At 36.2% G+C, this 17,951-nt stretch overlaps 1 protein-coding gene across 1 annotated transcript in view; it reads left to right on the top strand.

The window, feature by feature from the left end:
- Window positions 1-17,951, top strand: part of LOC106880977 (uncharacterized) — a 164,838-nt gene that overhangs the window by 78,816 nt on the left and 68,071 nt on the right. The window contains exons 5-6 of the mRNA XM_052969454.1: window positions 3,695-3,728; window positions 17,583-17,626. Of these exons, the coding sequence (XP_052825414.1) occupies window positions 3,695-3,728; window positions 17,583-17,626 (78 nt within the window). The remainder of the gene's footprint in view (window positions 1-3,694; window positions 3,729-17,582; window positions 17,627-17,951) is intronic.

Genomic DNA, 17,951 nt, shown 5'->3' with positions numbered 1-17,951 from the left:
CCCCACCCCACTGGTACTACTTGATCTGTTCACATCTATGTAACTTAGTGGTTTGGCAAAAAAAAAGAAAAAAAAAGAAAGGGTAATAGAATAAGAACCAGACTTATCGAATAAATACTAAGGGTCAGTTTGAATTAGGAAAACCATGGCAGACTCTACATGGCTGCAGTCCAATGACTGAAGCAAGTAAAATCTAAAAGATATGGAATAATTAGGACTGTGTTGAGGATGCATAGGTTTTAGGAGTAGACTAATTCCTCTGCAGGACCCTAAATTTGTTTTAATCCAGCTGGGGTTTACCAAATCAATATTGTTTTTATCTTGCATTTAGACAGTTATATATACCTTACTTCTGGTTAAGAAGCTCACTTTGCAACCAAATTGTATCAGGTTCAATCTCAACGTGCAGTACTTGGAGCAAATATCTTCTTCTATAACCCTGGGTCAACAATGCCTTGTAAGTGAATTTGATAGATGGAAACTGTGTGGAAGCCTGTTTCTTTTTGACTGCATGTCTGTCTTTGTGTTTAACTTCCCCTCCCCATCCCAACAACCAGTGCTAGTTTGTTATGTGAAAGAGATTGATAGAATAATATGGCTTGAACATAAGTACCGGGGGAAATTAAAACCTTTCAGCGTGGTGCCCCAGTATGGCCACTGTCTAATGACTAAAGCAAGTAAAAGATAAAAGAATATATATTCTTTTAAGTAGATATATATATATATATATATATATAAAGTAATTATCTAGATGTTTTTTTTGTTTGTGTCAAAACTTCTCTTAGTGCTACTGACTTTGAATGATATTTCATAGCTTCATTCTTTCAATTTGAACTTTTGGTAGCATGAAGTGACTTGCACTGAACACAAAACATGACCTAACATATGTGTAAAGTATCATCTAGTTTCATTGATAGGCAAGTTAAATGGATGTCTGCTCTACTTTTCTCAATTTCTTTTGTGTCTCGCTGATGTATGGATAATTTCACCTTGAGCCTTAAATGTCTGCATCAAATAAATATTATTATCATACTTGAAATTTCTTATGATCGTACAGGCTGCTGTTAATAATTGAAGCTGATAGCTATCTTAGTAGATGTCCATATAGGCGTATGAGTGGCTGTGTGGTAAGTAGCTTGCTTACCAACCACATGGTTCCGGGTTCAGTCTCACTGCGTGGCACCTTGGGCAAGTGTCTTCTACTATAGTCTCAGGCCGACCAAAGCTTTGTGAGTGGATTTGGTAGACGGAAACTGAAAGAAGCCCGTCGTATATATGTATATATATGTGTGTGTGTGTGTGTATGTTTGTGTGTCTGTGTTTGTCCCCATAACATCGCTTGACAACCGATGCTGGTGTGTTTACGTCCCCGTAACTTAGCGGTTTGGCAAAAGAGACTGATAGAATAAGTACTAGGCTTACAAAGAATAAGTCCTGGGCTCAATTTGCTCGACTAAAGGCAGTGCTCCAGCATGGCCACAGTCAAAATGACAAACAAATAAAAGAGTAAAAGAGATGATGTATTGTATGGGTGCACCATACTATGATACTATGTCTGGCTGACTGGTTTCTAATAGAGGCCCCAAGCCACTTTGACGTGCATTTATTTGATCTACACCAGAAAAATGAAAGTAAAAGTTGACCCTGATAAGATCTGAACCTAAAGGCTCCACTGGTTTACCAACCGTGCCAGTCTGTGGCCCTTCCTGCAGTGTTGACTTTTGACAAAAGCACAGAAGTTAGTTTTTAGTTTTTTAATCGTTTTCTTGTTTCAGTCATTGGACTGTGGCCATGCTGGGGCACCATTTTGAAAGGTTAAGTTGAACAAACTAACCGCAGTTATCTTAATGAACCAATTGGTAATGGAGGACAAATGAAAACACGCACACACGTTGTCGACACAAAGGACATTGAGCCACAGAAAATTAACCTCAATAAAATTCTCTGGAAAAGTAGACATTAAACAATGATGATGATTCTTAGTGGTTACAAAATGTAATATTTGTTTCCTTTATATGAAAATTATATATGTAGGTTAGGCAAATGTTTTTGATATCTGCTTAGTCTAGTTATTAGAGATACATACATATATATATAAATTTATTATTATTATTATTATTAGTGAAGAAAATATGTCTAAAATATTTGAGAGTATGTGAATTTTTTTCTGTGAAAAGATTGGATTTTTTGCTACCTTAACGAAAAACATTTTGGAAAATATAGTTGACCTTTAATGTTCTTATTGCTAAAAATAAATGGATTATATGCTCTGATTTTATATTTCATGATTTTCTTAAGCTTTTCTGCCTATATATTCTACATACGAAACGTAATCATATAAGTCTGCTTTGTGCATCTTGAGTTTGTATTAATTTAATCAGATGTTTATTGACATCAGCATATATGGTGGATTACTAACTTCTAATCCATGTTGAGCTTATACAGAATATATACCACCAGAAAGGAATCAACCCCCCCCCCCAATAAATGAAATTGCCAGCTATTGTATGTTCAATTGGAATAATTGGTTTATTTGTTTGGGAAATAAATGACTTTACAAACATCATCATCATCATCATCATCATTGCATTAACCCTTTAGCATTTGGATTATTCTATCAAATGCAATGTTTATTCATCCCATTGTTTTCAATTAATCTTGTATTATAACTTCAAGATTTTGATGATGTAATCGTTTGACGATGTGAATGACATCGTCAGTTAGGTGTGAGAGGCCAGATCTGGTCAGTTTGAACACAAAGCAGAATATTTTGGCCGGTTTAAATGCTAAAGGGTTAATGTCCACTTTTCCATGCTGGCATGTGTTGGACAAAATTTGTTGAGGCATATTTTTATATGGCTGGATGTCCTTCTTGTTGCCAATCCTCACCTGTTTCCAATTAAGGTAATATTGACACTCATTTACAACTGTCACAAAAAGTCAAGACAAGAAGACAGTAACACATACACACACATGCACACTCATACACACTCACACGCATGCGATGGGCTTCTTCCAGTTTCCATTTACTATATCCACTTACAAGTTTTTGATTGGCCCAAGATTATACTAGAAGACACTTTCCCAAGGTTCCACACATTGGCACTGGCACCAAAACCACATGGTTGGGAAGCAGTCTTCTTACCACATAGCCATGCCACATGGTTGGGAAGCAGTCTTCTTACCACATAGCCATGCCACATGGTTGGGAAGCAGTCTTCTTACCACATAGCCATGCCTGCTTCTATTCCTACATTTTCTCTTTGTAAATCAAAACTTTGATTCAATGAATTCCTCCTTATCTAGCTATTTGATTCGTATTGCTAATTTACAAAGTTATCTCTCTCGTTAGTCTTTCCTGTATATTGTACAACAATCTTTCCAGGATGCATAAATGAAAATAGCTAGAAAACAATTTGTGATTGTTACTTTTTCAATTGTTTCATATTTTAATTTTATTAATTGCCATCTTTGATAATCATCTGCTAGATATCACATGGTTTAACTGTTAGACACTTCCTAAATTAAATAACCAAAATAATAAAGCCACAGATTTCTGTCTCTTTCATTAACTTTGTTTTTGCTTTTTTTTGTTCATTAATCAATCAATATTGTGTGATTTAATCTACTAATTGATATTTAATATTTGTTGAGATGATCTGAGTTAGCATCATAAATCTAATTCTATTTTCAGTGTGGAATTTCAGCGGCCATTAGCTTTAAAACCAGTGAGTAAAATTTTTTTCACACTTTCACATATTTAAAAAAAATCTGTCTTTCACCTCTTCATTGTACATTAAGGATTGGGGGGGGGGGGGAACAAACAAAAAAAATTAAAACGTAAAACAACTAAAAAATCTCAAGAGAAAATTTAAAAATATTCTTTAAAATGAAATGTCATAATATTGTAAAAATATTTCATTAATTAGAAATTACTTGTTCATCATATTAAAAAAAAAAAAAACCCAAACTTATCTCTGTAATTATTATAGTAATTAATTATTTGATTTATTGTGATGTTCATTTGTTTGGAGTAAATATAAGAAAATATTAATTGCAGCTGTTGTCTAGTGATTGAGTACTAAATTAGTAACTCATTAAATAATAGTTAGAAATCTTATCATTGCTGCTGATTGTATTGTAAAACCCATACTGATGTCATTGATTGGGGAAATACCAAACATAGATTTAAATATAATAATTTGCAGACCTACTCAACCCATGCAAACAAAAACTATTAAACTTTGACATCAAAACAAAGGTCCAGTGTTTCTAATGGGAAAATATTTTCTTAATTCATAAATTAAGGATTGTTAATATTTTCTGGATGAGGCCGAGTACAGAATTGATGCAATTTAAACTTCTAACATAGAAGAGCTAGTCTAACCAATTAATGACACTCAATGCTAGGAATCATCAGCATCATCATCATCATCATCTAATGTTCACTTCTCCTTTCTTGCATGGGTCAGATGGAATTTGTTGAAGCAGATTTCCAACAGTCAGATGCCCTTCCTGTTGCCAACCCTCACCTGTTTCCAAGCAAGGTAATATTTCCCCATGGTTACACACGTTTTTCACAGAAGGCTGGAAACAAACAACCTTGTGCGTATGATGGTGATGCTCATTTACGACCATCACATGATGTCAAGACAACATGCTCACAACGTGCTTATGTGTGATCGGCTTCTTTCAGTTTCTCTCCACCAAACACATTTTGCAAGGCTTTAGTTGTCCTGAGGTGGTAGTGGGACTGAACTCAAGACCAGATGGTTGGGAAGCAAGCTTCTTAACCACTCAGCTATGCATACCTGTGCCTCTATTAAAGCTGTTGAGTTCTCTTTCAATTTATTTCATGAGGTGTTAATATTTTCATCGCCTAACCATGATAACAATGTAATTAGTTTGTCAGTTGCAGTGGAACAGTGTCAATGACCAGGTAGCAGTTGGATGACGTTAAACATCTCGAGATATATTTCAATGGCTATAATAGCTCTTCCACAATGTAATTGTTTCAGTCTTAACCCATGGTCTTTAGATCAAGTCAGTTGCCATTGAGACACAACACTGAAATTTCTACAGTTGTAGAAAACCTTTCCTATAATGGTGAAACAGCAATAATCTTCAGAAGAGAATCTCCATCAAATAATTGCTTTGTTTCTTCACTTCTTGATTCTCAGAACAGGTTGGATTCCATTCAGATTATTATTCAAATCTTCTATTTATGTGAAAGATGTCTGGTCACAGGGAAATATAATTTTACTTGGAAATAAAGGTCGTTTGCTTTCAGTCGTTAGCAAACCAGACAAAATACTTAGCTGTATATCATCCATCTTTCATCTGTTTTTATGTTCTGAGTTCAAATTCCGCTGTGGTCAATTTTGCCTTTCATTCTTTTGGGGTCGATGAAATAAGTACCAGTCGAGTACTGGGGCTGATATAATTGGCTAGCCCCACCTCCAAAATTTCAGGCTTTGTGTTTATAGTAGAAAGGATTTAGCTTGGAAACAGGTGAGGGTTGACTAGAAGAGCATCTGGTCCTGTGAAAATTCACCTCAAGAAGTTCCTTCCGACCTATGCAAGCATAGAAATGTGGATGTTAAAACTGATGACGATGATGAATCTGTTACTAGTATTCAGAATTGAATCCCGTTGCACTGGAACCGGCAACCTTTAGACTGGCAGTTAAGTCTTTTAACTTGGCAATAAGATTTACTGCTATAAATAGAATCCTTGGGAAGAAATTTTAAATTCTTTTTATGCCTATCACTTGACATTTTTCTCATATTTTGTATCATTTCACATTATCTAAAGTCAGCATGATGTCTTCTCTGCCATCTTTCTTATTATTTCAGAGGTCTATATCCTGTTTAGATATGAACTCTTTAACGTTTTTGATCAAATAAAACCTTGTGCCAGTTATTCTTCATGCCTTCTGTCTCTCTTGTAATTTCTCTGTGAAACAAGTTCATTCTATTTCACTAGTTTCAAAATATATTCTTCTATTTCCGATTCAAATGCATCACCAGTCCATGATTATAATTTTTGTTTCTTTTTCATATCATTATCGTAAGGTGTTGGAATTGGGCATGTATGTGTATCGTCATGTGTGTTTCCTGTCATTCCCATCATTCCTTTGTCATCCCCCTGTGCCACATTATTATTATTATTATTATTGTGAGCTGGCAGAATCATTAGCACACCAGGCAAAATGCTTTGTGGCATTTCATCCATCCTTATGTTCTGAGTTCAAATTCCACTGAGGTCGACTTTGCCTTTCATCCTTTTGGGGTCAATAAATTAAGTATGAGAGAAACACCGGGTCGATGTAATCAACTGGTCCCCTACTCCCAAATTCAGGTTTTGTGCCTTTAGTAGAAAGGATTATTATTATCGTTGAGCTTTGGGCCTTGCAGAGGCAAAGTTCCTTTCGAGGAACACACATACGATGGGCTTCTTTCAATTTCCGTCTACCAAATCCACTCACAAGGCTTTGGTTGAGCCAAGGCTACAGTAGAAGACACTTAACCAAGGTGCTATGCGGTGGGACTGAACCGGGAACCATGTGGTTGGTAAGCCAGCTACTTACCACACAGCCACTCCTATTTAAATATATATAATGTTTGCAGATGTGGCTGTGTATTTATAAGTTTGCTTCCCAACCACATGGCTTGAAGAAAAAAAAAATGTACTGGGGTTGATTTGTTAGACTAATTTGTCAGGGCGGTGCCCCAGCATGGCCGTGGTCTGACGACTGAAACAAGTATGAGATAAAAAAACTGTATTACCATTTTAATTTCTCTAAATTATCTCCCTATTCCTTTGAAAGTTGTGAATGATTGTCACTAGGTTTTACTGTCTCCCTCTAACTAAGAGAGAGATTTCTGTTAATTAGAAAAAATTTGCATGCAACTTTCAGTGCATCACACTTAATTATCCATATTTATGCTATTAGTCCATTTCAGTTATTTCCTTTAGCTTGTTAGATTTTTAATTATGCAAATTATGGTGGCTGAAAATTATTTGTAACTCTTTTTCTATATGTTAAAAACTTTCTCGTCTCTATACCGATGAGGTTGAATAGACTGAAACAAGCTCATAGTTGTACCTTGTATTCAAATAAAGATCAAAGATCAGACTTTTCTTCTATTAAGCATGTAAAATAATTTGAAATGATATTTTCCTCCGAGTGTCACTAAAAATTACCACTAGGTTTTTGTTTAATTTCCCCAGCTAAGGGGTATTTGAATTAATTAGGAATTTATAGTGTATTACATTCAGTACATCACCTACACCTTTGAATCACATACCCAGATTCGTACTATTGGCTAATTGAGTTATTTCCCTTTGTTGGTTTTATGCGATACATTTTCCTTACACTCTTCACTTGTGAAACATATTTCTCACTTACCAAACTTTTATCTTATTCACAGTTAACATGCAGCGTAGTATTGCAGTTGTCTTTAATGCATTATTTTTGCAAGACATCTAGGTTAAGCCTTCTAAAGCTCCTCTGGATATTGCAGCATGATACTATGTCTGTCTGTCTAATCCTGCCAGCTTCTTTTTCACTCTCTCTTTCTGTCAACATGGATTCTCCCTCTCTCTCACACACACACTTGTACACATGTTCATCTAAAACAAAATGTTTTAAATAAAATCTGCTAAGGGAAATAACTCAATTAGCCAATGGTACTAATTTGGATAAATTTGTATAAGTAATTCAAACGTGGGGTTAAAGGTCGCGAGAAATACTAATATTTGTGTGAAGAAAATCAAAGTTGTTTCAGTTGAAGTTTTCGTTTCTGAATACTGAGAAAAGAAAGGATTAAATTAGAATAAATTCCGTGTTAAATTATTTTGACTTGTTCATGATAACCAACGTTTTTGTTTTTTTATTTCACAGATGTTTAAACTGTATTAGAATGGTTTCCAGTCGAGGGTTGCTATTTTGTGTTAACACCTTGACCTTCATACTGTTACTTTTTTCTTTTTAGTTTAAACGAAACTCTTTTAGGCCTTTGATTTAGACATTGAGTATCCACATTTATAAGTGAATTGGAAATGTTGAATAAAAAGCAGTTTTGAATTTTGATGAGATTTTTACCTGGGGAATCTTAATTGCAGTAATGCTTTTGTAGTGAATAAAAACAGATTTAAAAAAACCAAAACAAAAAAAAAAAAACAACTATCACAAGCTACACATTCAGTCAACCTAGCAACCCTATTTTTGTACATAAAAGGATTACTGAATGATGTTAGAAATAGTAGCTAAATTTCCCTCAAAGTGTACCTTATTATCCTGACCTCATCCAAAGCCCTAGATACATTATATGGAGAAAACAAACAAGGAAACAAAAGACAAAATGTGTTGCTCATGGCTGAAATACGTATATTTTATATTGAAAGCTGTGGACTATAGTGTTATTGGTTATATATTGCCAATAAGCCAATCACTTATTGCATATTTGGCACTGATAGTAACAAGAGAGTGTCTGCAATTGACTGCAGAACAAATATTATAATAGGTTTTGTTCAAAGACTGGTGGTTTTTTAAATTTTTGTGCCAATGTTTACATCTTCACTGCTATTAATTTTTACACACACACACACACACGTGAATGTGTGTGTATTCATATATATATATATATATATATATCATCATCGTTTAACATGGAAAGTGGACGTTAAACGATGATGATGATGATATACAAATATGTGCACATATATGGTGGGCTTTTTCATTTCCATCTACCAAATTGCACTTGCTCAACCTATAAAATGCACTCACCCAAAGAAGACCCTGCAGTAGGAATAAATTCTGAACCATGTTGGCTTCCATGTAAACCATTACCACTGTGTTAATACTTTTTATTGAAAGCATGTCCAGTTAGGCTGACCAGGGGCTGAACAATTATTACTATAGTACAAATTATTTATTAGATTCATATAGATTCATATAAACATGAATTGTGTTATTGGTATATAGGATTTATTTTAAATGAGATTTCCTTATCAGTTAAGATGGAACTTTTTAATTCCAATTTTTGTCATTGCAGCATTGAAACTTTTTCTATTAAAAACTAGATTCTTAATTTTGAGTTTCTTAGATAACAATGTAATGGTGACAATGCTAATGCATAACAAGGCTTGCAGACACTAGTGTAGCTAGAATGTGTGCTGCCCGGGGTGGCCCTTCCGTTTGCCACCCTCGGATCCCACAAAAAACACATTGCCTACAGCAGACCCAAAAGTGCTGCCTGGACTGCTCCTACTGCCCCCATCCCTCCAAGCTACACCAGTGCTTACAGATATGTCTTTCAGATATAAATGCATAAAATAGAACCCCATGTAGGTGCAAGCATGGCTGTGTGGTTAAGAATCTTGCTTTGCAACCATGTAGTTATGAGTTCAGTCTCACTGCATGACACATTAGGCAAGTATCTTTTATAGTCCTTGGCTGATCAATGCTTTGTCAGTGAATTTGGTTGATGGAAACTGTGTGGAAGTCTGTTATTTGTGTATCTTTGTATTTGTCCACCCTGCTGTTTGGCGACCGGTGCTGGTTTGTTTACATCCCCACAGTTCAGCATAAGAAACTGATAGAATAAGTACCAAGCTTAAAAAGAAGTTGTGGGATTGATTCGTTCAACTGAACCCATTAAGGGCCATGCCCCATGGCTGCAGTCTAATGACTGAAACCGGTGAAAAAAGATTCATAATAAAAAGATATTAAGACACAAAATATAAAATTAAAATATGCTGAGTTCAGTTAAAATGTAATTTAATGTTTTAGCTTTATAAACTATTTACAAATTTAAAAAAAGAAAAAAAACTGTTGGGTGTTACAGTTAGGAACACCGTTTTAGAATACAGTTGTTTAATTTAAGCTGTATATTAACAGAAATTTTACCTGACTGCCATGCTAAATATATACGTGTCATGTATTCAGTTAATCCTATCTGATAATAATAATCAATAGTTGTATGTTTTAATGTCTAGAACGCTCACAAAATTATTATGTTATTAAGAATACTAAGATGCTAGCAGCACTTTGAAAAATTATTCTGTAATTAATATTGATAATAATTGTATATAGTCTTCAGTTTAGCTATGAAAGATTTTTCAGTTTAAATCCTTTTTTTTAATTTTTTATTTTGTCTTGACCTACTAATGTGAGAATGACAATCTTCATGAAGTTGATGCCACCTGAAAGAATGCATTTCTTTTAAAAATAAATATTTGAATCTAAGTGTCAGTGATCGGACGAACTGATGTAATGCCGAGAATTAAAAATAATGCTATCTTAATTTAGATTAGAGCTCTAAGAAAAATATAAGTAGTTAATCTGGTCATATTTGACCTGCTACTTTTAAGCCTTTTGTTATAAATAATATTTCTGTTGAAATATGCCACCTTTGCTTCACCATTAATTTTTGGGAAAAAACAGAATTTAGTAAAGTAACTTTGTCGTTAAGCTGGTGTTTGGAACAAAAACGAACATGAAATTTTGATGCCAGTTAAGATTTATGTCACATTAAAACATGAAGTTTGTATTGTTGACACTCCTGTTCCAGTATTTTATGCAATTATAAGGTGGCAAAATGGCTGAATCATTAGCACGCTGAGCAAAATGTTTAATGGTATTTTGTCCATCTTTACACCCTGAGTTCAAATTCTACCAAGGTCAATTTTGCCTTTCATCCTTTTGAGGTCGATAAAATAAGTACCAGTTACACACTGGAGTCAATGTAATCAACTTACTCTGTCCCTTGAGATTGCTGGCCTTGTGCTAAAATTTGAAACTAATTTTCTGAATTATCTAAATTTATGGACAGAACTGTTTCACTTAATTTAGTGTCATCTAGTCTTAATGTAGATTACATATCATGAGATAAAGATTAGCAGATTAGCAATGTGATGATAAATTGAATATGTTTGTTGTTGTTTTGGTTCCAGGATACCTGAATGGGCAGACAAATGGTCAGAAGTGTTCCAACCTCAATCATTCTGTTTTTCTCTGGTGCATTATGTATCTAGGACTATATTGTCCAATGTGTCCCTTGCTTTTTAAGACAGAGTATAATTTGAGGGATACATGTCTGGCTGATGTATTTGAGTGTCTTTGAGGGAAAGCTTGAATGTAAAATACTGGCTTCCATGCGCGCACGTGTGTGTGTGTGCGTGTGCGTATCTGTGTGTGTGTGTGTGTGTGTGTGTGTAAAGGGGCCGTATAGTTGTATGGATTTATGGACAAGTGTGAGCTGGTAGTGGAATATAGACACAAAGTTGAAAGATTATCCAAAATTAGTTTAGGATTACTTAGTTATATATAACTGTAGACCACTTCTGATAAATAAAAAAAAAAAGAGACATAGGCGTAGGAGTGGCTGTGTGGTAAGTAGCTTGCTTAACAACCACATGGTTCCGGGTTCAGTCCCACTGCGTGGCACCTTCAGCAAGTGTCTTCTACTATAGCCTCGGGCCAACCAAAGCCTTGTGAGTAGATTTGGAAGATGGAAACTGAAAGAAGCCTGTCGTATATCTGTATATATATGTGTGTGTGTGTGTGTGTGTGTGTGTGTGTATGTTTGTATGTCTGTGTTTGTCCCCCCACCATCGCTTGACAATCGATGCTAGTGTGTTTACGTCCCTGTAACCTAGAATAAGTACTAGGCTTATAAAAAATAAGTCCTGGCGTCGATTTGCTCGACTAAAGGCAGTGCTCCAGCATGGCCACAGTCAAATGACTGAAACAAGTAAAAAATTAACATGAAACAAGAGTAAAAGAGACAATCAGAAGCATTCCAGCCTTGCCCAGTCTTTAAGACATGGCATCCAGGATTACATTATCCAATCTGGCCTTCTTTTTTTCTTTTTCAAGATAGTATGGTGTCATTTGAGGATATTTTGGTACTATTTCTAGAAGCTCGAGACACCCTCATTGGGTTGTGAGATACAGTTTTTGACTCAGACTGTGTGAAAAGATGTTATTTGATGCATATCTTCAACTATATTAGTTAATTATAGAAAATAAATAAATTTTGTCTTGAAATATTTCTTAGGAAGTAACTTGCAGCAGCAATTTTTGTTATTTATTTTTAATTTTTAATATTGCAATCATTTCTATGAAAACTGAAGATGATACGTAGGAGGCAAATGATTTAATCAGATGATATTTAAGTTCAAATCCCACCAGAAGTGACTTGGTTTTCATATTTTCTTTCGGCAATTTGACCGACTGACCATAGGAGATTCAGTCTTGCTTAAGCACAGGCATGGCTGTGTGGTTAAGAAGCTTGCTTTGCAGCTACTGGTTTTGGGGTTCAATCCAATTGTGCTGCATGTTGGACAAGTGTGTTCTATTTGTAGCAGCAGGCTGACCAATATCTTGTGAGCGAAAGAGGTAGATGGAAACTGTGGAAGTCTATCATATGCATGTGTCTTTGTGTTTGTCACTACACCACTTGATAACTGGTGTTGGTTTGGTTATGCCCTTGTAATTTGTTGTTTCAGCTAAAGAGGCTGCTAGAATATGTACCAGACTTAAAAAAGAATTAAGTAGTGGGGGTGGTGGTGCTCCAGCATGACTGCAATCCAATGACAGAAACAAATAAAAGATAAAAAAGATAGGGGATCAACTTCCCATTGTGATGATTAGATTTTAAAAACTTGTGAGGGAGCCCCTGTGTGATTCTCCCTCAAATTGTACCTTACAATACAAAGAACATATTGGGTGCTGAGGCCTTATTCTTGAGGAAAAGCGCAAAATGGTCATTCTTTTATTCTTGTTTCAGTCATTTGACTGCGACCATGCTGGAGCACTGCCTTTTAGTTGAGCAAATGGCCCCCAGGACTTAATCTTTGTAAGCCTAGTGCTTATTCTATCGGTCTCTTTTTGCCGAATTGCTAAGTTACAGGGATGTAAACACACCAGAATCGGTTGTCAAGCAATTTTGGGGGCACAAGCACACACACACATATACATACATACATATATATATGATGGGCTTCTTTCAGTTTCCGTCTACCAAATCCACTCACAAGGCTCTGGTCAGCCCAAGGCTATAGTAGAAGACATTTGCCTAAGGTGCCACACAGTGGGACTGAACCCGGAACCGTGTGGTTGGTAAGCAAGCTACTTACCACACAGCCACTCCTGCACCTATATGGCTTGAACACTTTTGATTATAGCCCTCCTCAACTAAGGCTGACCTGAAGTTAAACAGCAACAACCATTTCATGATTAGCTGCGAACTTATAGGACTAGTTAATAGCAATTAAGCTGGTAGAATCATTAACATGCCAAGCAAAATGCTAATAACTATTTTGTCCATCTTTGTGTTCTGAGTTCAAATTCAGCTGAGGTCAGTCAGCTTTTGTCTTTCATCCTTTTGTGATCGATAAAATAAATACCAGTTGAGCACTGGGGTTGATGTAATCGACTCACCCTGTCCCCCAAAATTGCTGGCCTTGTGCCAAAATTTGAATTCAATATTTACCGCAATTTACTTTGAACCCCTCCACTATAGATAAATCCATTTCGTACCTGAGCTGTTTGTCTTTAATACGTTACTTTTTAATTTATGGAAATAGGAATCTATTTATTATACCACTCTCAATTTTAGAAAAAGAAGAAAAAGGTTAAAATGCTTTGTACTTTAAAGAGGAAACATATTTCAGAATACTGCTTCGTATTAAATGGAATTGCAATATGCAGACCACTTGACGATTACTGCACATGTTAGTATTAGATTCTACAATTTCAGAAACAATTTCCATTTTGGCAGCTGAAAATGTCTAGGTCTAGTCTTGTTTCATAGTATTTAGTCTGTAAAGAATAACTTCAGTGTTTGAAATTGAGGACAACAAATTGCTTAAGTTATAAGCTCTGTCGCCACTGCTCTTTTTGGATGTGGCCACAGCATGGGCACTCTACATGTGGCAAGAGTGCAGGAGCTCTACAGTGCGGGTGTTCTATATGTGGTACCATAAGAGATGTTATCTCAGAACAAATAGTCTAGTAACTGGCCTATCAACGGTGTATATACATTAAGTATGATACATAGATGGTTCATTTAAGTTTTATAGGATAATGACTCGTTTCATAAGAGTTGACGAGACAGTTGGTGTATTCCATCTTGATAAAGTAAAACCAGAGAGAAATTATGTATTTGTTCTTGTTTCATATTTTATAATGAAGTTTTGTGTACACATGCACACACATGCATGCACGTACACACATGCACATATACATGTACATATATGCACACACAATGCACATATACATGCACACACTCATGCACATTCACACACATGTGCATGTATGCATTGCATATGCACCTATGCATACATGCACACATACATGCACACATACATGCATGCACACATACACGCAAGCACACACACATACACATACATACAGGCTTCTTTCAGTTTCCAAATTCACTCGCAAAGCTTTGGTCAGCTTGGGGCTATAGTAGAAGACACTTGCCCCAGGTGCCATGCAGTGGGACTGAACCTGAAACCGTGTGGTTGGGAAACCAGCTTCTTAACCACGCAGCCACTCCATCTGATATTCAATACTGACAGATATTCATAACAATTTCTTAAAAATTTATGTGAGAACGAAACACCTGTTTTCTTCCACAATTCAACAACAGAGAACAATGGAAGTTATATAAAAATTCCTCATGGACAGCTTTGTTCTGTATTGAATGTTTTTTTTCTTGCTTCGAAGCTTACAACTGGGTGTTTCCTAACAAAGATTGAGTGGAGGTTATTTGAGATTGTGGAGGATTACTTTCCTTCAGACATTTGTTTACAGTATTTATTTAAAAAAAGAAAAATAGAAATTCCTTGTCAAGTTGAACTGATGTATTTACTGCGTTGTATTCTATTTTTCTATACAGTACTTGTAATGTATTCGCAAGTGGTGGATAGCTTTAAAAAAGACTCTGGCTACTCGGGTTTCCACCAACGCACTATAAACAAATTTAGAGTGTTTCATGTTTAACTTATTTCCTTTCCTACCTGCTGAAATCTGCAACCAAATATCAAATGGCAAAATTCATGCCATGGCTTGAGATTATTGTTTTTCTATGAAGCTTTTGATCTTTTGTATTCAGAGAAAAATAATATAAATAAATAGAAACCTACAACGAGCACAGTGTTGCATCATTTTAAATCGTTCCCATTGGTTGCCTTTGAGGCGGATTACTGCACTTTTGTTGTGGAATGAAATCTACATTCTCTGGTCATGACCTTTTATTTTTGTTAAAATATTTGAAGTCTGTGTTTGTGTTTGGCGTTGAGGAAAAAGAAAAAAAAAGAAGCAGGCATTGTTAGACACAGGTGTGTCTGCGTGGTTGAAAAGCTTTCTTCCTAACTATGTGGTCTTGGGTTCAGTCCCACCGTGTGGCACCTTGAGCAAATGTCTTGTACTATGACCCTGGCTGACCAAAGCTCTGTCAGTGGATTTGGTAGACAAACTGGTAGAAGGCGTCGAGCTGGCAGAAACGTTAGCATGCCGGGTGAAAAGCTTAGCGGTATTTCGTCTGCCGTTATGTTCTGAGTTCAAATTCCGCCGAGGTCAACTTTGCTTTTCATCCTTTCAGGGTCGATAAATTAAGTACCAGTTACGAACTGGGGTTGATGTAATCGACTTAATCCCTTTGTCTGTCCTTGTTTGTCCCCTCTGTGGACTTAATGTACATTTTCCATGCTGGCATAAGCTTGGATGGTTTGACAGGAGCAGCCAGCTGAAAAGCTGCCCAGGGCCTCATGTCTGTTTTGGCATGGTTTCTACAGCTGGTTCCTGACCCTTTACAGTGTGTACTGGGTGCATTTATGTGGCATCACTACATGTGCTTTCTTACATGGCACCAGCACCAATGAACCTGCAAGAATAGGAACACCCAGCTGCAGTGGGTTGCAGGCAACCAAGTTTTTGCTTAGCTTGATGTGTCTTCCTGAGCACACCCAACTGCCAGGAGTGTTGGTCCCCTGTCATCTCCTCTGTGAGGCCGAGCATCTGGAGATCCTTTCTCACCACTTTATCCCATGTTTTCTTGTGTCCGTCCCTTCCACATGTTCCCTCTACAATTAGAGATCAGCACCTCTTGATGCAATGTCAGATGCAATTTGTTGAGGCAAGGATTTTCTACTGTCACATGGCACACTTTTCCACCAGTATGTAGAGTTTCTTTCCCACGCTCTGTGTGTGTGTGAGACGGAGAGAGAGAGGGAGAGATGAAGGCAGAGGGATAGACGGGGAGAGATGGAGGGAGAGGGAGATGGAGGGAATTACATCTGTACAGTATTGGGGAAGAAAATACACCTATTGGTAGAAAAGTTTGGCACTAAAGGTAAAAACTGTTTATAAAAGACAGATTCTTGAAGCTGAGCCAATTGGTAGAGACCCAGGGGTAGTCCCAGAATAAGATGGTTGCACAATATCTCTAGTTTCATTTGGCCATGCTTGGGTCTCCAACCAGAAAGTGTAATGATCGTTGCTTCTCAGACGACTCTATACGGGAGATGCTTAAGGACTCTACTCCCATGGTTGTCTCAGGAAGAGAAAATGAATGGATGGATGATGGATGGATATGAAGAAGGGTCAATTATCTGAGCTGTTGCCAGTGGTAGGATCTGAAACCTTAAAGCTTTTCGTTCAATATGCTGATACCCATGATGGCCCATGTGGTTAGGGTGTTGCATTCAGAATCTGGGGACCATGAGTTCCATTCATGAATCGAGTGACATGTTGTGTGCTTGTGCAAAACACTTTCTTTCACGTTGCACCGGTCCACTCAGCTCTAAATGGGTTCCCCCTGTAACGGACTAGCTTTCTGATCAAGGGGAATGTCGGTCTGCTCACCTAGCTAAAAAATTATTCAAAGCGCATTGTGATTAGTGATGTATAACATCATTCAATACTCTGGTTGATTACTTATTCATGTGATGTTAATCCCTAATTAATTCAGCCAGCTGTGGACCTACTTCCTGTCTCTGCTACTCCCTTGTATTTGCATTATGTGGTTGTGAAAGAATGTGAATGTTATTTTTATTTCTAGAACGGTTACCTTGGAGTTGTGGCCAAAAGTTTGAAAACTATTGCAATACAGATAATGCAATTAATGTAATTAAAGTATCTTTTTAATTAGTAAATTTACTTCTGACCGTGCATAGATTCTTTTCTGCAAACTTGTTAATTAAACAAATTGTCATCTCTGTTCTCAACACACTCGGAACATTTTATTGCATGTATCTTGCCATCTTCTATTTTTTCCCTACCTTCATCAACTTCTTGTATCCCTATTTTCTAACCTTTAAAAGTTAATACAGCTCACTACCCCCAGTCTGTGAATTACCAGCTTTTCCATTCCGAAGATAATAGAACTCAAAGAAAACTTCTATTTTCAAATTCAGATTTTTTTTTCTATAAAAAAGAGAACAGGGCCTAACATTTTACATAGACAGTCATTTTATTAATTTTATTTTCAAAAGTTAGAAAGTGTTTTTTACTATAAAACCGTTCAGATTTTCGTTACTTTTTATGTTTGATATTTATTGATCTCCAGGTTCCTCAATACAATCAAAGTAAAAAGGCCTCAGGTAAACAAAGGTATGTTTTTCCTTTTGATCTATTCAAAAAAATATTTATGTTTCTATTTTTGTTTTGTTTCTGGAAGCCAGAAAGCTTTTGAAAGTCATGCACTCATATAAAAGTCATGGACGTTAATTGTGGTCTGACTGGTGAGTAGAGTAAGTGATGTGGAATCTAACATTTGACTGACTTACAGCAACACAATTTGGACTCCCAACATTTTCATTTCCATATATACCAGAGGGAGGTAGAGAGAGAGAGAGGGATAAAGAGAAAGGTATAGAGATACAGAGAGAGATATAGATATAGATATAGATATATGGATATACATATATATATATAT

The sequence above is a fragment of the Octopus bimaculoides genome, chromosome 7 (genome assembly GCF_001194135.2).
Source record: "Octopus bimaculoides isolate UCB-OBI-ISO-001 chromosome 7, ASM119413v2, whole genome shotgun sequence".
In the NCBI taxonomy this organism is placed as follows: domain Eukaryota; kingdom Metazoa; phylum Mollusca; class Cephalopoda; order Octopoda; family Octopodidae; genus Octopus; species Octopus bimaculoides.
The sequence above is the reverse complement of the archived record's forward strand: the minus strand, read 5'-3'. Positions and strand labels throughout refer to the sequence as shown.